We start from the raw sequence: 24,807 nt of genomic DNA, 5'->3' as shown, positions 1-24,807 counted from the left end.
ACTTTTCTATTCGGAGTGGTAGTTAACCAAGTTTGACATTAAAATAACTCTTTGTTTCCTCTCTGTCAGACAAGAGTTGAACCACTGTAATGCAGTATCTTTGATCCCATAGTTTGTGAAGTAATAATGAGAGGTACACCAACTCAAAGGCTTTTGTTAGATAACAGAATAGTCCTGAGGCTTTTTTTACCTTGATCTAGTGATGCATTTATTTTTTCTGTAAATTCTCTGATGGTATTTATGGTGCTTTTTCCTCTTTGAAAATCAAACTGATTTTTACAAATGTCATTTACTGTAAGGAAATTTTCTAGCTGTTTTGCCATACATTTTTCAAATATTTTAGAAAAAACAGGAAGGAGACAGATAGGCCAGTAGTTTCCCATATCTTCTGGTGATCCTTTTTTAAATAATGGCTTAATCTCTGCATATTTAAGCCATAAAAAAAAGAAAAATGTGTGTTAAGTCCGTGGGTATGAAATAATATGGCATACTGCCTTGATTACCATGAAAGGAATTCCATCCCATTCAGCTGAATTTTTGTTTTTTAATGATAATATTGTGCCTTCTACATCTTTCTGAGTGATTTGCCTGAATTTTTTAAAACAAATGTCTTGTATGTCATCTCTATCTGAGAATCATATTGTCTTGGTTGGCTGTCATGTTTAAGTCAGATTTTGCCATACTGACAAGGAAATCATTGAAGCAGCTCGACATTTGAACATAATTTAAAATAATATCACCCTGAAACCTAATTTGAGAAATTTCTTGACTTTTAACATTGACCCTTTTTTTCTGACTGTCTCACTTCTCTTAATATAGTCTTATAGTGCGTAATGTAAATTACAAAATTAGGGTTTCTATTTACTTTGATCTCGCTGTGCAGCTGTCTTTTCCTGGCAATTGAAATTTTTATGCCTGGTGTAATCAAATTGTGTTTATTACTGACTCTTTTGATATGATTTTAGGGCAAAAATTTCACAGAAAACAATTTAGAAATTTATCAAAATTTTTGTTGCTTGAATCACAGTGGTCTAAAGGCCAGCTTTTAACACTTAACTTATCACAAAACAAATCTAAATTTTCTTTGCTAAAACTACTCCTTATATAAGATTCAGATTTTAGTTTCTCTCTTTTGTAGGATTTACATTCCTTTGTCCAAATACTGTGATAAATTGCAAGAGGAGTGGCTCGTAAGATATTTTTTATCTTTGTTTTCGAATATCTGGAGTTGAATATATCCAGATAAACAAATAGGTAACTACTAAATTCCTCAAGATGAAGAAGGTTGGCACTATGGTGGGATACACATTTAAAAAATATTAGTAAATAGACTAGCAGTTTGTGCTATGCACTGAATGTCCTGAATACCGTCAGTGACATAAAAACACCAGAATATGCTTACTTTGCATTTGTAAAATCAGTACTCACATACGGCATTCCATTTGGGGGTATCTCACACAGACAGATATTTATTTTGCACAGGAGACTAGTCAAGATAATTAGATGGGTGCCTCTTTCCTCCATCACTAAACATTTATTTCCAGAGATCAATATCCTACAACTCCTTTGTACCTATGTTCATAAAACAGTGTGCTTCATTCATGAACATTTACATATTTTTATAAAAAATAAAGACATCAACATTCATAAGACTATCATTTCCTTGCAGTACCTATAATTAGCCAATAGCTACTTATGGGCACAGCATTTTAGGCACTTGGGAATTATTATACACAAGAAGTTACTGAAAAGTTTGAAGCAGAACACGGAAGACTTCAGAGTTGACCACTGCCTGTGGCTGGGAATTTTTTGATCACTGCTTGTGGCTCAGAATTTTAGCACCTGTCACACATCACTGGGATGTGAGTACAATGATTGCAATAGCGAGTTATTAATGATAATCCTCCAAGGTGAAAACATAGTGCTGCTGAATAACAGATCTGTGACAAGAATAACCCCATTGTTACAGGCAATATTAGCAATAGTCCTCAGCTTTGCTCTGCCTCATGTGGCACTACTAACCAAATGGGATGTAAAATTGGATTCTCAACTGGGATGTGAAAGTAGATCCTCTGTGTTCTGATCCCCTACCATGCTGGATTTACCCTGGACAGAGATTGGAAATCGGGAAAGTTCACAGTAATAAATATGTTGACAGATTTAAAAGAGAGCCTCTCACAATAAGACACACTTGTCCATCAGGTTCCCACTTATCCAAACAAACACACCACATTACTGTGGCTTCTGTAGAGGCAATTCCTCAACAGAAAGCATTTTTAACTACAAACAAACAAGCCCTGTGTAGTGGATGCCGTGTGTCAGGGAGCCATCAACAAACATAAGGATGAACTGAGGAAATAGACACACATTACCCAACAGAGCTACATCGGCCTGCAAAAAATACAAGCAGAAACCAAGAGTGATTTTGAAAAATAATAAGAGGACACATTGCAAAACCTCTGAAACTGTATTACTAAGAACATTACAATGTCCAATGAGTGGAAGAAGGCAAACAGCTTCTACAAACCCTTGATACGTCACCATTACAAATTGCTACCTAAGAGTTGAACATTTTCAATTGTTGAGCTATAGAGAGTTTTCTCAATGGGGAAAAATACTTCCCAAGGGACATGCTATCATTTCTGCCTCTTGAAAGACAACAATGTCCACTCTGTATTTATAATGAAATTTTGTTTGAACATTACAACATTGGATCCCTAAAGAAAGGCAGAATGATCGCTGTGCTCAAACCAGTGAAGGATCCTGATTCTATGGGATAGTGCTGATTAACAGCATTATGATAATGTCCATAAAAGTGATGGAAAGAAAGGTCAAATTGTAATAAATGAGAAGCACTATATTGCTTCTGTTCTACAGCATTAATGTATATGGTCAACCTGTCTTTGGTGTATAAGGCCGTTATCAGACAAACTAATTTGTCACCAAAGGAGTTTCAACATTTGTAAAAACATTGGAAAAGATGTTACTTATCTAGACCGAGGTGCAAATACACAATAAATGTCATCTCTGACAGTGTGGTTGTAACGAAATTTAAAAGGTAAAAAGTAGAACAATAACGATAAAGGGAGAAACAGGAAAACAAACCCTAACTCGAAAACTGTGCCTATATACCAGTTGACATTAATTAACAAAGCCAATAAAATGAAATAATAAAAAAATAGAACCTTGACAAAACTACTTCAAGAGGTATCAAACACAGAAAGTGATACAGAAGCCAATTAAAAGAAATGTTTAACAATTGTTATGATGAAATATAAGGAGTACATAGGCAGTTACAATAAAATAAAAAGAAATGAATACATACGGGAAAATAGAGGAATATGAAGGAACAGACAGTGTGGAAAGTGATGGAAGACAGAGGATTATGTGAAGTTGTGAAGAGGGGGCAATATCAAGACATGTTTGGCCATTTAAGATTAAATTCGAACTGTGGGCTAGATGTTTGTTAATTTCAAGGGCTTCTAACAGATTGAGATTTTGGCCTTTGTTTACCAAGTGAACAACATGGGACTGTGGCTGGTAGTTGTGGCCTTCAGTCAGTACATGCTTAGCAACTGTGGCATCTTAATTCTGCATCCTCCAGCTGTGTTCATGTTTGGCCAGCCTATTTGCCATGTTTCTGCCTGATTAACCAATATAAAACTTACCACAATCAGAATAAGTAATTTTCTGCACCCCACTATTGGCTGGTAATTGGGCCTTCTTTCTGCTCTTGAAAATATAATGGGCTGTGGTGTTCTTCAAATAGCAAAAAAGCCTATAGTTTCAGGAGTTCCGTGTATCACTGCTTCATCAAGAGAAAGCTCCTGTTCAGGTTTATATATGGTCTTAAGTTTATCTAGGAAGTACTGTAGCACAGATTCAGTTTTGTAGAGTGTTTTTCTGTCTGCTTTGTAAGGAATTTTCACCGATATGCCACAATTCCCATATCTGCTCAAATTGATTTTTGCTCGTTAGCTTGCCAAAAATTGGTGTCTCTATTAGAGGATCTGTTGACCAATAGTCCTTCAAATAATTCTTTTTTATTTGCCCCACCAAGATAATCATTCCCAGCATTTTTTTCAGTTCAACAGCAGTGATATTTGTACATTTGGGAGACTTGAGAGATTCTTTAAAATGGTTTTGTTTTGTTCTTAATACAACTTCAATTGTGTTGACATCTGACTGAATGATTCACTCCCCAGAAGTAATTACACAGTATTTATAAAGCTCACACTGAAAAGGGCTGTTACACCTGGGATTCCTCTAAATGTTTCTAAAAATAATAATCTTGTCCTCCTACAACCATCTATCACAGTCAGAAGCTCCATCATGTAAAACTTTCACAGTTATCTCAATTTGGTTGATTATAGCTGTGCTATTTTCTTCTTCTTCTCTTCCAGGCCAACTATCAGTAATATCATCTGAATCACTTGGAACATCAAACAATTATATGCAAACAATTCAGCAACAATCTCACTTTCCATCAACCATTTTCATGCCATAACACAAAAGGCAACAACTACAGTACTGACTGTTCCGTGGTAATGACTGTTGGCATTAAAACAAAAGATAAAAATAAGTTCATACTGTTTTTCACTGTACTGAACCCTCCAATCAATATATAATCTTTTCTTAAATTTAAATAGTTACTGACATGAGCAACAGGTCTCAGAAAATGCATGCAAAATGAAAAATGTAAATCTATGTGATCCTTCCACAACAGTTGGACATCAAAAAACGAAAAATCTACATGAGCCACAGGCAGCATGTTAATGAAACATTGAAGAAAATGCCAGGAATGAAAACTTGAGTCCCAATCATAAACCAGATCCAAGAAGGATATGAACCAAGAAAACCATCAGATGGCGAGGCAGAGAGGGAAAGGGATAGCTGCAGTGTCGGAAATGAAGTAATGCTGCAAAGACTGGGATCTGGTGGTAGCCAAGCATGTACTCAAATAGTTGTGAGCCTCCTGGGAGGCATTTCCAGTGTAACCAACTTTAAAATGGTTTATCTACAAACTTCCATGCTTAAAGACGGCATTTAGAGTACTGCAATTATCGTGCCATTTGGACTCTTTAACAGCTTTTCATGTCATGAGGGATAAAACACAGCACAACAATGTCCTAATCTTCCAGACTACACCCAGAAACTACAACCAGCACCTTGAATAAGTTAGTGGTAGCACTGTGGTGATCAAAGATGCCAAATACACTTACAGAAAACACAAGTTACCTGACTCAGTCATACAGTTAGCATTGTCGGTATCAAACAAATGCAAGGCAGAGTCAACACCATAAGACTACCTTCACTCCCTCACAATCATCACTAATGCCACTGCTTTCTTGGAATTTTGAACTTTTACCAGTAACATCTGCTTCAAGCTCCAAGCAGCAGTGTTACAAGCATCTCTAACTGACATGCTGCCAGATTCTAACAAACTTGGATGAAGAAAGATTCAGTGAACCACTGAAATGAAGGAAGCATTCGAACTCACAGAAGACTGCCTTGCACATACTATGGAACTAGCACACCGTATTCCAAATGCTCAGCTGTCACCAGAGATGTAAGTGACACTGCCACTGGCACTGTACTGACTGGAGAGGCATAAACCCTCAATTTCTTGTTGTGAAAAATTAAACCTTTTCAAATAAAATGGTTAGATTTTGATCTAGAACTCCTCACTTTTTATGAAGTCATGAAATACTTCCAGTGAAGGTACTGAAGGCAGTCACATTATAATGTTTGTAGACCATAAATCACTTAACACCATATGGCACCCAACAAAGGATGTCAACCGCTATTATGAGTGACACTTGGACCTTATTCACTTAGTACACGATGGATATACATCACCTATGTGCAGCAGACAATCTCAGTGCAGACTACTTATCATGAGTAAATACCATCTCCCTCCACTTTGACTAAGAAAAACGAGGCATCAATCAAAACAACAATGCGAGCATTGAAGAACTGATATGTAGTGACACTACGGGCCTACATATCTAACAACAGACCATCCTAGAGACTGGCACACCAATGTTCTGCAACATACTCCTTAATAGGATTCAGCTGTTTGTACCCCTAACAATGCAACAAGAAATCTACAAGCATCTGCACAGCCTCTCCCTCCCCAGTGTCAGACCTAAAATGTATCTTGTAATTTAACACTTTATGTGGTCCAAAATCAAGCAGTACTGCTGCATCTGGGCACAGGATTGCATCCTGTGGCAACATAGTTATTTCTGAAAATGCATGCCATCACAGTTATCCCAATTTGAATTCCAAGAGATTGCTTCTGTCATGTGCATGGTGATATCATAGCCCACTCTCAGTGTCAGAAAGCTTCAAATATCTCTTTGTCAATAACAGAAACAGCCTCATTTGGGTCAAAGTGGTACCACTCAAAGACATCATGGTGGAGTCTACTGTCCACATCTTTGTGCAGATTGGATTGCACAGTTTGGCACACAAGATATGACTACCACAGACAGACTCCCCGTTCAAAGAGGCACTCTTCACCGAGCTGTGTAACCTATGCACAATGAGGTGTAACCGCACTACAGGGTATCACCCTGAGAGCAATGAATCAGCTGGGTGATGCCATCTGATGCTCAAAGCAGCCCTTATGTGTTAAGCCAGATCATGGACTGAAGCACTTCCTCAGGTACTACTATGCGTCTGAGCAGCCTTCAAGGAAGACTTGCAGGCATTCCTTGCCGAGATACTGTAAGGTGAATAATTGTCACTGCTGACTTCGTCCTGACCACACAAGACCAGGAACAGACAAGTCTGTGTGTCCTAGTTAGGTGAGTGAAAGATCTCATAAGACATACACAGGTGCCAACACACCCTCTCCCACTGTCTGCCGCTTGACACGGAGGGTCTTCATACATAAATTGTGAACATGTCATGCTGCACAACAATGCTGTCAGGCCAGCATTATAGCCCCCATACAAAGGTTCCTTTAATGTAATCCTTAAAAGGACACAAATGTGATTGACATTCTGATTAGTCTCAACCAACCAGATTTCAATTAACTGCTTGAAACCAGCTCACAATTTCAATGAAAATATCAATCACCATTGCACGAACAACGATGAAGACTATCGATCACTACCTGATACATGATAGTAATCCCAAATACATTGCATCCCATCACCATTTGGCTTAATCTCAGTAACGTCACCACAGACACCATCACCATTGAGCTCATCCATAATTATCTCTGCCTCACTGCTGGCAGTAACAACATGTAAGGTCACATGCATTTGATGCTTCGACCACATGTACTCCCTCCCCAGTGACTAGGCTTCAATATCATCTCATCTTTCAACAATAGAGTTCTCACTGGCATGTGACTCAGGGTCCTCTCATGACCACTGCATACACCGCTGCCCCATGATGAGAGGGACTCTACTGCAGAGATTGCCCCTCCGCACCCTCAGAAGTGCCACCTATGTTCAGGTACAAGAATGTCAGCTGTTTCCAGCAGCATCTACTTCCCTACCAATTCTACAGCAGCAGCACCACATACAACAAGAAGCCAAGAAACATTCCAGATGTGCCCTGCAGTGCAGCTAGCCACGACACGGTTGGTCTCACACACCTGTGCACCGTGGTGCACTCTAACAAAAATTTAGCACCCGTTTTGCCTCCAGCACTCTGCAATCCATGAGGGGAGGGGGGAAATTGCTACGTGGAGATATCGATAACAACATGCATCGCTGGCGAGTGAAGGGAGATTTATCTTTGGTTGGAACAAGACTTCAGGTTGTTCTGTGTCATGATTGATTTGTGGACATGTGTGTATCACAATTTGTAAATAAATCTTTTGGACTACTATCTATTTTGATTATGCTGTTGAGATGTTCCCTGTCTCCTGACAGGGAATATTCCTTGCAGTTCAATATTCAATCATTGTTCAATATCTAGACAATATTTTTTGAAAGTATGAGTCAACTGCATAGAGTTCTGTATATCCAAAGCAATCAAAAAGGAGCCAAACACTTCTTTATATGATGCTTTCAAAAGACACAAACTAACACTGATGAATGTATCACAAAAAACTGCCAGAAAAAATAGTAACACCACAAAATAATTAATATAGAGTAACAAAATTTTGGGAGTACATTTGTATTGGTAATACATTTCAGTGATTAATGTTGCAGGTTCACTGATTAATGGAAGCACAAGATAAGCCATTGCAAATGTGAAATGATAGTACAGTAATAAACAGTGTAACCACTAGAATGTTGAGTGTAAGCACACAAATGTGTTGTACAGGTGCTAGATGTCTGACAAAGTGCAACAGTCATGGAACTCAACCCCACAGACAGTCAATAAAGGGTTAATGGTGTTTATGGATGACACTGGAGTTGTCATCCAATGCCCCTTATGTGCTCGACTGGAGACAGACCTGGCAATCAAGCAGGCTAAGGCACATGACGACACACTGAAGAGCATGTTAAAGTACAACAGTAGTATGTGGGTAAGTGTTATCATACTGAAACACCCTTTTCAAAGTTGTTCATGAATGACAGCATGACAGGTCAAATCACCAGACTGACATGTAATTATGCAGTCAGGTTGTGTGAGATAACCACAAGTGTGCTCCTTAAGTCACATGAAATCACACTCGAGACCATAGCTCGAGGTGTGGATCCAGTGTGTGTACCATGCAAATGAATTGGTTGCAGGCCCTCAACTGGCCTCCTCCTAACCATTACACGGCCATCACTGGCTCCAATGCAGAGCCAGCTTTCGTCAGAAAACTGAACAGACCTCCACCTTGCCCTCCTTTGATCTCCTGCTTCAAACCACTGACGTTTGCAAATGGCTGTGGTTTGGGGTCAGTGGAATGCACACAAAACGGTATCCGGCTCTGATGTGTCCTTGAAGTAATAGATTAGCAACAGTTCATTGTGTCACTGTGGTGCCAGCTGCTGCTGCTGAAATTGCTGCTACAGATGCAGTACTATGTGCCAGAGCTATACGCTGAACATAATGATCTTCTATTTGTATTTGTATTTCTTTACTGGTCCTGTAAATCGTGTTTAGGTACATGTTTTTCAGAAACAATGTAGGACAAGACAGGTTGGTACAGTTTATACAACATCATACACATTGTTATTTTGAAAAGATAAATAATTAAAAATTATTCAATACATGATGAATATTAATGACAAAATTTCAAGTAGGATGGCATGTGATTGTTCAGCATTATACCAGTATGGTACAATCATCTGTTACAAATGTTTGTACTTACTGTATTGTAATGCAAATAATGCTTCTGCCTGTTATCATGAGGGTGGATATCACAGTTATACTTGAAGATATTTCCATCTTTTAAAACATTTCATTTTGTGGAATTTAGTATTTCATACATACATAAACAAGGAAGAGGCAGTATATTGAGATTTTTAAAAATTGGTCTACTGGAGTCTCTGTATTTAGCATGGTTTATTATACTAACAATGTTTTTCTGTAGCCTAAATGTTTTGTTTGTACCTTTGCAGTTCCCCCAAAAGATAATGCCGTACATCAGCAGTGACTCAATACTGCCATGGTACATTGTGATCACTGACACATGGCTTGTATTTTGTGAGAGGATTCTTATTGCATACATAAGTGTGTTTAACTTTTATATATTAAAAAACAAAGATGCTGTGACTTACCAAATGAGAAAGCGCTGGTAGACAGACACAATAAAAAACACATAAACACACACACAAATTTCAAGCTTTCACAACCCACAGTTGCTTCATCAGGAAAGAGGGAAGAAGAGGGGAAGACAAAGGATATGTGTTTCAAGGGAGAGGGTAAAGAGTCATTCCAATCCTGGGAGCGGAAAGACTTACCTTAGGGGGAAAAACAGACAGGTATACACTCGCGTGTGCACGCACACGCACGCACACGCACACACACGCACACACACACACACACACACACACACACACACACACACACACACACACACACACACACCTGCACATATACAGACACAGGCAGACATGATCACGTCTATTTTGTCACTTTCTGCTAGATAAAACAAAACAGGCCTTTCTAATACTGCAGAATTTGTAACACACACCAAATAAATGAGAGTGTTTTGGCACAAATGATCATTTTTATAACACGACAGAATATAATTCATGAAGACAGACATTAAATGCCTATTAGGCCCCTACTACAAGCAAAAAGCTTTATGTTAGAAAATAGTTTCACATTTCATTCATATGCTCGAGTTTCTCGAGCATGAGATCAAAAAGTCGTAGTATGAGATTTTTATATATATTTGGAACCGCCATATTCTTCCATGATTTATGTGATGTCACCATTTCTTCTCCTTCCTCATTCTAACAAACAATCTTGTCATGACTAATTCTGGAACTATTCCTGCCTTTGTGAAAACTTATTCGCCGGTTAACTTCAGTAATCCTGTCAGAAGCACTGGTTTACATATCCCTGATTAATCTCCAGTTACGCGTTGTTATGATCATACAAACCATTTTCCATGCTACTTCCAGAACAGAACTTAAGCGGCTGCTAGACGGGGACTGTACAATTGGCTCTTACTAGTGTAGCAATCTGGCCAAAGATTTTCTGATAAAACTTCATTTTCTTGGATACACCAAGAAGATAATATGTAATCTTTCATACCTGTTATTCCTGTTAGTAGTTTATTTCCACTCTGGTAGTCTGACACTCTGGATTTCCCTAGTAATTATAACAATGCTGATCATTCACAAACCCAATCAACAACATAATTAGACAGCAATTGGCGTTCACTCGTTCGGCTTTACTCCCCTCAGCTCGTATAGCCCGGTCCCCTTTTACCTGCAGGAAAGTCTATTTCTAGATGCGATGAGGATTCCCCTAATAGACATCACGTATACTATGCACGCATTCAAAATAAACTTATGATTCATTCAGAAATCAACTGACAGTTCGTAGTAATAGACAGCAAATCATCGAGTAAAACTGAAGTGATATCAGGTGTTCCCCAGGGAAGCGTCCTGGGACCTCTACTGTTCCTGATCTATATAAATGACCTGGGTGACAATCTGAGCAGTTCTCTTAGGTTGTTCGCAGATGATGCTGTAATTTACCGTCTAGTAAGGTCATCCGAAGACCAGTATCAGCTGCAAAGCGATTTAGAAAAGATTGCTGTATGGTGTGTCAGGTGGCAGTTGACGCTAAATAACGAAAAGTGTGAGATGATCCACATGAGTTCCAAAAGAAATCCGTTGGAATTCGATTACTCGATAAATAGTACAATTCTCAAGGCTGTCAATTCAACTAAGTACCTGGGTGTTAAAATTACAAACAACTTCAGTTGGAAGGACCACATAGATAATATTGTCGGGAAGGCGAGCCAAAGGTTGCGTTTCATTGGCAGGACACTTAGAAGATGCAACAAGTCCACTAAAGAGACAGCTTACACTACACTCGTTCGTCCTCTGTTAGAATATTGCTGCGCGGTGTGGGATCCTTACCAGGTGGGATTGACGGAGGACATCGAGAGGGTGCAAAGAAGGGCAGCTCGTTTTGTATTATCGCGTTATAGGGGAGAGAGTGTGGCAGATATGATACACGAGTTGGGATGGAAGTCATTACAGCATAGACGTTTTTCGTCGCGGCGAGACCTTTTTACGAAATTTCACTCACCAACTTTCTCTTCCGAATGCGAAAATATTTTGTTGAGCCCAACCTACATAGGTAGGAATGATCATCAAAATAAAATAAGAGAAATCAGAGCTCGAACAGAAAGGTTTAGGTGTTCGTTTTTCCCGCTCGCTGTTCGGGAGTGGAATAGTAGAGAGATAGTATGATTGTGGTTCGATGAACCCTCTGCCAAGCACTTAAATGTGAATTGCAGAGTAGTCATGTAGATGTAGATGTAGACAGAGTGTGTTCAAAAACCAAAAAGGATGTGTTTCAAAATCATATGAATAATCTATAGACCAATGTGTGTTTTGTGGATGTATATGGCACATTTCCTTTGCAATTTATGTTTTATTTTCAAATTTTCTCTTATTCCCATTTCATTGTGGCAGTATTATTCTGCAGTAGCATGATACAGTAATATCCTTTGTTAGAGTATCGATTCTTACCAGTCAAAATTACAAAAATTTAACTGAAAAGTAAAACAACAAAAAATTCCCGGACTTTTAAAAAATTCCCGGGTTTTTCCCGCTTTTCTCCTGGATGAAAAAATTCCCAGGTTTTTCCTGGATCTCCCAGTTGTCTCGGGTTGTATACACCCTTTCCATTTCAGTAGTGCCATGTGACTGTCCAGAGGCTGGTTTTCTTTCGACTGTACATTGTTGTGACCAATGCTGCAAGCAGTAGGCCTAATGAACAGTGGCTACATTCTTGCCAAGTCTTTCTGCAATATCCACAAGGAACGTCCAGCTTCTCATATCCCTATTACATGACCTCATTCAAATGCAGTAAGATGTTGATAATGGCATCTTCATTGCCTTATAGGCATTCTTGACTAAATCAAGTAATGATGTTGAAGCTCAAAGGTAACTAATGTTCGCGACTGTTAGAACTCTTATTTAAAGCAAACCTGATCTACATTCCCACAGTGGTGCTGCTAGCGCCACTCTTATGTGAACAAACAGATGTAGAAACTACCTACTAACTTTTGTTTATGTTGGACAACTTTTCCTTGGCGTTGCAATTTTTTTTCCGGCGGTGGAGAAAACCGTGGTGCATAAACAGTATTTGGAACTTGTAGCTCAGCTGTGAGAAAATGCAGCAAAGTATTTTAAAGACACTGTATGTGGCCGTCTTCTGCTCAGCTCTTCAACTATATGGTGTCTGGTTATCTTTGCTCTTGCCATTGTTTGTACTCTTTCTACGTTTGCTTGGATTGGGAGTTTGTAAAGATATGTCAGTAAGGGCAGGTAAGTTCACTGGATCAAGAGAGGGGCACCACAACAAGATGAGAGGCAAATGAACAGCAAGGTGTAAGAAACAGTCAAGATTTACAAACCTACAATGTTCAGAGGAGTAAAGAGTGAGTGAACAAATTAGAGATTGTTACTGTCGTTAAAGAAGCTTGGCCGATACTACATAATGCCATCAAGAATACATTAACCAAAACACACATTGAAACAATGTATAGTGCAACAAACACTGAAGTTGTAAATGACTCACCAGTTAAAACCAATTTTCTTTTTATAATGGTTCCACCACACAACTGGTCAAATTTACCATTTTCATAAATATATATTCCAACATGCCACGGAAATTCCACAGCTGATACAGGCTCTCCATTGATAACATACGTTCGGTGCTTTGGAACTGATTTTCCACATTCTGCAACATTTTTATAATTACACATTTCATTTTACCTTCTCTATTATTTTAGTCTTTACATGTATGGTGAGAAAGATTAACCTATCAGGTTTATACTGGTAGCATCAATGTCAAAGACAAGGACATACTCAAACACTGAATGTATATTAATGCAAATCTAAGGGAAGTATAATTTTATATCTACATTTGCAGTCAGCAAATCACTTTGAAGTGCATGGCATACGATATTTTATAGTACTCTCCTGATCTGGTAAAGCAGTTCATGATAAGAGACTAATTAACTCCCCCCCCCCCCCCCCATCTGTTTAGTATGGCCATTTACTTTATGTCATCATAGGTTGAGCAGCAAGTTTCTGCTATTATACAATGAAAGACTACGAAAGACTACATTGACTTTTCATCAATATACATCTTATTGCATAGCTCAGAGGTCGATTTTGTAACTATTTCTATTACTGCTCACTGCATTATTTTTCTAGACTAATATTTAATAATTGTTTTTAATATTCTTGAACTCAATTCAGATGGGAGAAGATGTAAATGTACTGAAAGTTAATTGAGCTCCCCATCAAAAGTAAGACAGTTTCTGCTGTATTTACAATATCTGTTGTCATTTAATTTCACCACAAGGGTCAGTATATCTATCACTTCTATTGCCTTTCTACACTATCCCATTACATTACTGTTAGTTGTGGTGATTTTTCTGTATTCTCCTTTTTTAGCTCATTTTATTATATCCTGAACTGTCTCATGTATTCACTGTAATAATTCAATTCTATGCTGCTGTTCACCTTCCTCGTCCTCAAAGCAGGACAATAGCAGCTTCTGATGAGAAAAATATCCAACACTATCCTGGTTTTCAGACCTAACAGTTCCTTGTGTGGGGAGGGGAGAGGGATTGTTTAGGGAAGAAAAGGTAGATCACTCAGACTCTAGGACGAGAAGGACCCACCTGTTTTTGAGGGCAGATTGAGATGAAGATCTACCCTCATTCTCAAAACAGGTGGATACTTCTTATCCTCTAGTCTTTATTTCCTGCTCTTACTTTTTAATCTTCCCCATCCTATCCACATGTCCTCCTAAAGATATGGAGGATTTGTTCTGAAAGATGTGATACTACTGTGTATTTTATCTATCTTGTGCAAGAAGATTGGAAATTGAAAACATTCCATTGTGCTGGATGAAAATACACTCTTCAGTGCAATGTTGTGTTCTTTGGTTTTCTCTTGGAGCAGACTGAGTGGATACTACAACACACAATATAATATTTCACTATGTCATAGATAGGAAGAATTACTTAACTTTTCCACAGGAATGTCATGAGTATATATAACACTATGAAAATTAACACATCACTTGACACTGACAAATGACAAGCCTCTCACTCAGTGTAAATTTAACAACAATTTTCACATTGTGTTCTGCCTAATACAGTGATCACACAGCTGGCCTATCAGAAGATGATGCTGCCACACTAGGTGATTATTGCAGATTAGACTTAGCTGTTCTGTGCTTGGCCATAAATAGGAGGTCCACTGTGCCGACATAACAAAATGTTTCTGGGCATGGCTACGCCGGTGTCACTCATTTGTCGATGTGGCTCACAGAATCCTTTTATAGGAATATTATGACCACATAACCCAATTCATACAAAATTTATTTGTATTGTTAATTCAATTTTCTTTAGAAAGGCAGAGGTATATAACATCAGGAATACATATATTCCCAACTACCTTGCAAGTCTTAGTCTTTAATATTTTAAAATACTTTTTAAAGTTTTGTTTCTGCAGGATGAAGGTAAAACTATCCTCCACAAAGAAGTTGGTTTGAGCAAAATGGCGCTTTATTAGACACAGTTCTCTTGGAGGTTGTATTCTTTCACCTTTCACCTGCTTTTGAACTGACTACCCAGCTAATTAAAGATGACCCTACAGTTTAATGTGGACTTCAAATCACAATGCAACTTGGCATTCTCCACATGAACTAAGATTGCTAGCAGCTGAATAAGTGACTGGGGAATGAACCCAAAACTCCGGATTTTTAGTCTGGCATTTATCTACATTTTCCCACCAACCTCATTTATTTCATTAGGTATCAATCACTCTAACCAAAAAATACTAAAACTGTCCACATAAAAACAATAATAAAGTGGTACACCAGAATCTTCCCTTTCTCCTTTGAAAGTGATATTTCATAAGTGAATAAAAGCTAGTTTTATAATAAAACCCCAGGGCATTCTATTCTTTGGAATATGCGGATGGCAACTGTGGGGCCCCGACCCGAATGTGTTATTTCTATCCCCCCCCCCCCCCCTTTTCCTTTCCCACCCCACACCATCTCCTCTCTTGATGTCATTTGACAAACTTTTTATATCTCAATGATATTAGGTCTGGAGGTGTCTTTCAGTTTCTAGACTTCTTTACAACTTCCTGGCATCAAACTTTCCCCCTCATTACCTTCTTGAATAAATTTTAATCTAAGGATTTATCCTCATCTCTATATGACAACTTAGAGATTCAACCACAAAAAATGTTTTGAAGAAGAATTCCACTGACTGCAAATATAGATTGTAGGAAAGACCGCATTCAGATTTAGTGGGCTGTCATTCAGAAGACACACACACACACACACACACACACATAAAATCTTTAATAATTTAACTTAGAAAGATCTCCATCTTCTCGATGAACAGCATTTACTCTTTGGATCAAACTGGAAAATTAAAGATCATTGCTGGCACAGTGAACAAACACAAAATAGAATCAGGCTAAGATAGTAGCAAGTGTAAACGCAAGTACTATTAATATAACAAAGTTACAGTTGCATTGTAAAAAACCGTGATTGTCATAAACGTAAAGGTAAAATCGAGAAGTTAAATGAATGTTTACAAAGCCTTTAGCGCGCTGTTGATATTCTGAGATGAGAAAACACTAACCTTAGAATCTAAAACCATGAGTTAAAAACATTGGGTTCCATCAGTATTCGAATCAGATTACCAGGTACAAAATTGATATCAAAAACAAAAAATGATATGAAACTCATGTGCACAAAAGGTTACAGAGTTCTACTAGAGAAAAACTACCATATGTGTGTAAACAATTTAAACCTCCTTCCCAGTGTAAAAAACAGCCAAAATTGCATAAGTAATTTAATGACTCTTCTCAGTGAAAACAACAGACAAAAGTGTGTAAACAACTCAAACACTCTTCCTATTTCTCAAGAAATTGTCTAAAAAAATGTCACATTCTCAACAAAATTCATTACATAAAACTAATCTTGTGCACACAAACATGTTTAGAGTGTTATCAGTAAGCAGTAGTAATTTCGGGAACACTGAAAGTTACGTTCCAGCCAGAATGTAGGTTACAAAGTGGAAAGTTGTGAAAGTAAAGTCAGAAGCAATGATAAATAGCAGACAGAGAAGTGCAATGTGCTATTTGTATTGGACAGCCATGGAAGAACTCTAGCTAACATTTCACACAATGTGAATATGGACTTTCATGTAACTGGCATCTAGAGACCCAGTGTGAGACCAAAAAAGTTATTGGAGAAATCTCTGAACATACAAATATATTGGCTGGCTCTGAGCACTATGGGACTTAACATCTATGGTCATCAGTCCCTTAGAACTTAGAACTAGTTAAACCTAACTAACCTAAGGACATCACACACATCCATGCCTGAGGCAGGATTCTAACCTGCGACCGTAGCAGTCGCGCGGTTCCAGACTGAGCGCCTAGAACCGCTAGACTACCGCGGCCGGCTACGAATATATTGGATGACTGTGATTTTGTTATTTGTCTGACTGAAGCAAACAATTTAGAACATAATGGAGCCAAAAGTGTATAACAAGTTTAAAGAACATATTTCTCTCCCTCTTTTTTTACTCAAACGAAATGAAAAACAGTGGTGTGACGATACGTCATGGATGTGACCTGATCTTTTATTCATGTGTTAATAAAGAGAGACATAAAACTAATGTTAAAATCATACAACTATCCTTTACTTACACAAAATTAAATGTAACAGATATTTGTCATCTGGAGAAAACACTACACACTGAACATGGTGAGCATCTGAATTACCATGGGAAGAAATTTCTGTGTCAAGAGATAAACAAGATTATAAACGAAATTCACAAAGACAAGAGTCTTGCTTTAAAAGACAGTCTTTCCATACATGTTCATGTACCTGATTTTTTTAAGGAAAACAACATTACAAAGGAAGGATGGATATAAACCATGCTAAGAGGAAACTAGACTAATTCATTCAGATAATTGTGCCACTTTAGATCACCCAATGAAAATAAATGAACATGCAAGGCCCAGTGAAATCAAAATACCTTTCTGTACTTATAACAGTATTCTCCTTCTTCATATAAATGTACAATCTCTTAGGAGTAAAATATCAATGCACTGCAATACAGGTTTGATAAAATTAGCTGTTGTGTTTCGTATATCAATGAAAATTGTGTGAAAAAGTCTGAAACAGGCTTGTGTGTTCCACTTGCATATTTGGTATGACAAGCTACTGCAGGAAAAGTATGTCACATGGCAAGGCCTCTATCTACATTAAAAGCAATTTTGATTTACATTATTCAGTCATAGATCCTAGCTGAATATACCTTGAAGGCATATTTGAAGTAACTGGTATAATTATACACACAGAAAATTGTAATTCTTTCACTTTATCAAACTCCAAGTGACAATGAAATACATTTATAGAAAAAATTAGCACTTTAATAATGCAGCTGCCCAAATATAAACAGCATAAAATAATAATTGTAGGTGATATAAACATAGATATAAGGACAAAGAGAAAAAATGTAACTGATATGATTAATTCTTTGAACTCACTGAACTATTAATGTCTCAATTTAAAACCCACCAGATTGAATTTTTGTCTTGATAACATAACTAGTAACATATACAGACACACTCTTGAATGTGATCTTATAGAATTAAGAATGTCAGATCGTGGAGGGCTATGGCTTCAAATTAAAAATTCAGCTCTCAATACTGGAGTAAGAGAAGTGACATGTAGACAACTGGCAGAAGCCAAAATAAACAATATGATAGACCTGATTCTTGAGTTTCTCCTGGCGTATTTGATAGTCAAAATATCCACGGGTGTACTGCCGGTCTATAGTGTCCAAGGGGCACAATATTTCGGCGATCAGTTCACCTGATGATGGCGACATGTTTGATCGCCGAAATATTGTGCCCGTTGGACACTATAGACCGGCAGTACACCCGTGGATATTTTGAATATGATAGACCGATTAAAGGAAATGGATAAATCTGTTCTAATAAATAGCAAATGTATTGACAAATGCTTGATTAAGTGCACAGTAAAAAAGATGTTATCTTATTGATATCCCATACACGTAGCATCACAGCAATGTTTGGTACACTGCACAATAAACTCAGGATGATAGTATTAATTCTAAAATAAGTCTCATAAAAGCTATTGGTACTAGTAAAATTATGTAAATATGATAAAACTCGACAGATTAAAAACAAAAATGCTGAGTAAATTTTAAAATCGAAACATAAATGTACAAGCAAGTAAATCAATAATATCGATAAAGAAAACAGTATCCCTATTCACTGTGATAACACTCAATGAATATTTTGTAAATATTGCCAGCACTACCACTCTACTCAATAATTCTGTATTAATTGCAGAAAAATGAGAAATTTACATGGTTGCTAACCACTTTAAGTGACATTCATAAATCAATTCACAGACTAAGTAATTCCAAAACAAAATACTACTATGGACTTAGTAATTTCATCATAATGTGTATAGCAAAGAAAACCAAAATGCCACTTCTTTCACTGTCTAACAGAGTACTAGGTGAAGGAATTTTCCCAGAATGTCTTAAGCTCACAGTTACATTACCTTCGTATAAAAATGTGAAAAAAGCCTCGCAAATAATTACACACCCATTTAAATATTACCAATCATATCCAAGACAATAGGAAAACTGTGTGCATAAACAGATATACAGCCGTTTTGAAAGCAACAAAACTTTCAGCTCGGATTCAGTAGTTGAAGCTTTGGTGAATAATGTTTATGAAGGCTAAATAAAAGGCCATCTATGTCTGGAACACTTTATGATTTAAGTAAAACATTTGACTCAGTGTTGCATGACATAATCAGCAAAACATTAAGATATTATGGGGTAAATCACTCAGTTTATTCAAAGTTAATTGAAATAATATTTTACAGCACGTTATGCAAATAATCAGAGATCAGCAAGACTCCCAAAAAAGAATTTTTAATTGGAGAAATAAAAAATCTACTCACCAAGATACAGCAGAACAAACACATAAAAGACTGTTGTGATAGGCAAGCTTTTGGAGGCAGTGGCTTCTTCTTCAGGCAGGAGGGTTGGAGGGGAAGGAAGAAGGGTGGAGGAAAAGGACTGGAGAGATCTAGGAAAAGGAGTAGATTTCTAGAAAGTCACCCAGAACTGCAGATTAGAGGAGAATTATCGTACAGGATGAGAAGGAAAGGCTGCAGTCTGGAATCACTGGCTACAAAAGCCTGCAGTCACTTTGTGAGTAGATTTTTTATCTATCCAATTAAAAATTCTTTTTTGGGAGTATTGCTGATCTCTGCTTATTTGCATAACATGCTGTAACCTATTACTTCAATTAACTTTGAATAAAGTGAGTGATTTACCCAAATTAAATAATTTTGTCAATAATTCCCTATAAAAAAAAGGAACAACCCAAGGCTCTGTTTTTGGGCCTTTCCTGTTTATTGTCTACATTAATGGCTTTTCTAATTATAAACCATGTAACAAAGTAGTACATGCTGATTACATGCTATTAATAATGATGGGTAAGAATTTATAAAATGTCCTAGTTAATGACAGAGAAATGATGGAAATGACTAATTGCAACTGTCATGCCAATCACCTCAACATAAACCAAACTGAAAACATATAAAATAATGTTTAATCTAAAGGAAACTAAAAAAATGAAAATAAAACAGAAGAACAACTTTAACTGCCCATAGACCAAAAACATTCTTGGGAAGAAAACACAAATTATCTGTGCAGCAAACTAGTTTGTGTACATTTTTATTGTATAAGTTAATAAACAGTGTGAGCAAACATTTGTTGCCCCAGTCATATTTTGCTTTTTTCCACTCTCATATGCAGTATGGATTATTGCTCTGGTGCAATTCCCCAGGATTTTCAGATGGCAGAAGAAGACAATAACATGTTTAGTATGATTACCACCCACAGAGTCCCGCAGAAATTATTTGAAATGTCTTGGCATAATGACATTACCTAGCCTGTGTACACACACACACACACACACACACACACACACACACACACACACACGTTTGATTACACCAGAGAAAATCTGATTGCTATAGTCCACAACAACTAGAAGTAGTTGAGTGTAAAAGTTTTCAATAAGCTACCATACTTACGTCGTACAGCACTACTAAGTAAATTTAAGGGCAAATTACAAACTTAGCTGAAATATAATGAATTCCATTCAGTTGAAGAGTTCTTAGAAACTAATCATTATAATATATGTTTTCCTGAGTGATGAAGAAAATCTTTTAGTTCTTTAAAAAACTAGTTATTTTCTGTGTTATTTTCTTTGTATGTAACTGATTATGGTATAAAACTTGTCACCACTGTAATCTTTGACAATACCAAATGTACAAAAAATACTGGAAGATGAAAAAAAAATTCTATTTTATTCTACAATCATGGACCTTCCAAAAATTAGAAACAGCAATCAAAACACCATGGAATCCTAAGGGGAAGTGGATTTCTAATAAACCTCAAAATCCTTGACTCAACTATAGAATTTAAATTTTATTCATCCAAACTTACAATCTTAACTTTGTGAATCTGTGTATAACACACACGCACAACTGTCTATAAACACACTCCCATTAATCAGAGAAATAGAACCCTGAAGGATAGAAAAAAAGAGACAAAAATACTGTGATCTCCTGAATCAAACATTAATCAAAATTTCTCCATCAAACATTAACATTAATATTCTCCTTGGTTATTTAAATGCACAACAAGGACAACAGAGAAGATACCGAGAGGTCACTGAAAAATGGCCAGACAAAAATGCTCAAAGGTTGACAAATTTGCAGAAACCACAAATTTACTCAAAATCAACACGCTGTAAAAGGAAACCTATTCCTAAGTTAAAAACTTGGGAACATCCTGACTTCAGAAAAAGACAAATGGTAGCTGGACCCTGTCTGCACGGATAAATTGCATCACCACAGAATCTATCATTTAAAAGTCTCAACGACTTTTGACACAGGGACTGACCTCTATCTTGTAGAGATCAAAATAAAGTTAATCTTTAGGCTAAGAAAGAAATCTCTGAATAAAAATAGGAGAAAATTCAACAAACCAAATTTATATAAAATACAGAGTACTGCAGGAAACATGGGGAAGAGTCTACCAACACCAAATCATTACCACAATTGACCATCGAATTAAACTGATAAATGAATGACTCCAAAAAATCTCAGGAAGAAACAAAATTGGTGGAATTAAGAATGCAAATAGGCAGTAGAGAGAAGATAACCTTGGGTCAAGCATCAAGCCAAAAAGTCAGAAAATCAAATTTAAAACTAAAACAACAAAGAAATTCCACATGTCAAGTCACCAGACAAACAAGATGCAAACATCTTAAAAATACCCTAGAAATGACGGGAAAAATTTTTTGAAAAAAAGTAATTGCAAGATTACAACAAAACTTTCAGAAGATATCTTATGAAATATGAACTCCTGACATTGATTCTAAGAAAGAAATTAAGAAAGTTAGCACACATTAATGAACAAAATGCAGAGATCCTTGTAGAGACAGTCAGCAAACTTGTAAATTGTGATGACCCATTGGAAACATTTCAAGTAAGTAAAAACAAATCAATTTTAATGACCATTGATCCAATGGATTGCCCAATACTGTAACTACATGGACAGCGTATCTGGCTGGATTCGATTCTCCGTACTGCCTGGGATTTTTGCTCAATCGGAGGACTTAAGCATGGTGCACTCAACCTCAAGATGCCAGTTGAGGGACTAGTAGCAGTTTAAGGGTAAAGAAATCCGACAACAACAGAGAGTGAGGAGTGATGACCCCATGCCCTCCACATCGTATCTGCACGATGCCAATGGCACATGACGACACTGATTGATGTGACTGGCCGAAACAGGCCAGAATGTGGAGCAAATTATCTAATAGATCCTCTGATAATCTAATAAGGAATTTCTCACAATCAGCTAACTAAAAAGTTACAATTCATGCAGTGAAAACCTAACCAGTGAAGAAAACTAAAAAGCTGAGGAGGGAGGGAGAGGAAACCTGCAATCATACATGTTCATCAACAGTTAAACTACAGAGCACTGGACCAAAGGAATTTTCCACCCATTATTTAAAAAAGAAGGTGGGGCCAACCCTGGACTGCACATATAAAATTTATTCATATATAATTTACACCAAGATTAAAAACACTTGGCAACCATATCTTTGAAAATACCAAGGTGGATTTTGCCCATACAGAAGCTGCCAAGACCAAATTCTCTGCCAGAAACGAGTAATTTAACATTAGAACCACAAGAAAACCAGCTCTTTATTTCATTTATAGATTACAGTAAACAAGGCGTATACACGGACAAGGAAAAAAAAAAAAAATAATTCCGGATCTCCTGGTTAAAATACACTTTCTCCCGGATGAAGACACAATTTTTCCGTGTTATTAAGTGACAGTATATTTTCACTCGGAACTGTAAAACTTACGATCCTTTGAAGGGTTATGTTTTTATACACAGGTGTAGGATTTCCTGGCACTTTAGAAAATGAAAGTCAGGGATGGACACTCCTTTTGGAAAGATTTTTGATGTGCAGCAACATGTACACTGCATATATTCGAATTACGAAAGTATAAATTCGAATTCCACCAAACACCGCATGTTACTTTCTGAACCACTATAATCGAGATTGCGACGCTCTTTTGTAAGCCAGTCATAGCTCAGGAAAAGTTAATGTTTTAAATTAATATGCGTAGTGTTGCTACAAGAAAAGAAAAGCTTTCACATATAATATTGGTCTCTAACATTATTAAGCTTCAAGAGAAGCTAAGCTTTCACATATAATGTTTATATTTTTTGCACGTGTTACACTTCAGGATATATCACACAAATCCAGTAAAATTTTTAGACGAGTCAAGTGACTTGTCCTCAGTTTTCCATAAATAAATTAGCTACCACAGAGGAGAGCAAGCTTCCTGTAGCACTACATCAATTTGCCCATAACAGCAGCATGAATGTCTGATCTTCTGGGCTTGAAATACTTCTATATGGCTCGTCATCAAATGCTCTGATTTACAAAATTCATTGTACATTCTTGCATGTAGTTCAGTTAGCGTAAAAGGAAATTTACTTTGAAAGTAACACTTTTCAAACCACCATTCGCAATATTTTCCCGCGACCTGTTAGAAATAGGTTCATTTCAGTAGTCCTCAGAGAACGCCCAATAACAGGTGCCATCGCGCTTTGGCAGCTGCTATGACACCTGAATACTGTATGTACGTACATGTAAAACATTAAAAGGTCTTACATTATGTCATAAAAGAAACAACACATCAGAGGATACTCCAAGAGCATCGGAATTTTGTGAACCACACTGAAATGGCACATTTAAAGTGTATACTTAAAGAGCACATTTGTATATCCAGATTCCCAATTAAGTACGCCTCGACCTAATATTAAGCTTTTCGGTGTGGGTTTTGGGATGTAAATTTTCTTGGCGTACCAGTACTGTAATAACTCATTTTTGATTCTTTCTTATGGCACAATGCCAAACGTGCTAGAAGATGAAAACATGCACCTGAAATGCAGAGAGCAGTTGAAATTAGCAAATAGTGTGGAATGAAACACTTTGTTTCAAACACACTGACTGCCTCACTGTAAAAGACTGATAAAAACCAAATTTCTTCAGTAAACCGACAAAAATAACTTCATTGCTCTACAAGGCAATTAATGCATGGCTGTCAGAAAAGGGAAATAAAATAAAATCTGAAACTAATAACGTATATTAGCCTTCTGTAATTATGTGAATGTATTTTAATTCACTTGATAGCTTCCAGCCACAGAAATCCATTTGAGGTGAGAGCAGTAAACGAAGAGGAAACAGCAAAATCGCTAAATGTAAAGACGGGTCACGTGGAGACTACACACTTGCTAACTATAACTTAGACTGCTCTGCGCATCAGCCTCGGATCTACGATACTTCTTAACCAGGCCAATAATAAGATAGTGACACACACACACACACACACACACACACACACACACACACACACACACACACACACACACACCTCCCTCGAGCATTCGAGATATGACATCAAAAATTTAAAAAATATGTTCATTTTGTAACACACAGCTTTCTGAAGAGTCTGATA

The 24,807-nt window shown here is 37.1% G+C and overlaps 1 protein-coding gene across 1 annotated transcript in view; it reads right to left on the bottom strand.

The window, feature by feature from the left end:
• The window catches only part of LOC126281798 (modular serine protease-like), a 182,225-nt gene that overhangs the window by 83,743 nt on the left and 73,675 nt on the right, over positions 1–24,807 (bottom strand). Inside the window, exon 6 of the mRNA XM_049981012.1 lies at positions 13,174–13,335. Coding sequence (XP_049836969.1) covers positions 13,174–13,335 — 162 coding nt within the window. The remainder of the gene's footprint in view (positions 1–13,173; positions 13,336–24,807) is intronic.

Source organism: Schistocerca gregaria, chromosome 7, assembly GCF_023897955.1.
Source record: "Schistocerca gregaria isolate iqSchGreg1 chromosome 7, iqSchGreg1.2, whole genome shotgun sequence".
In the NCBI taxonomy this organism is placed as follows: domain Eukaryota; kingdom Metazoa; phylum Arthropoda; class Insecta; order Orthoptera; family Acrididae; genus Schistocerca; species Schistocerca gregaria.
Note: the sequence above shows the minus strand (reverse complement) of the source record. Positions and strands in the feature narration are given on the sequence as shown.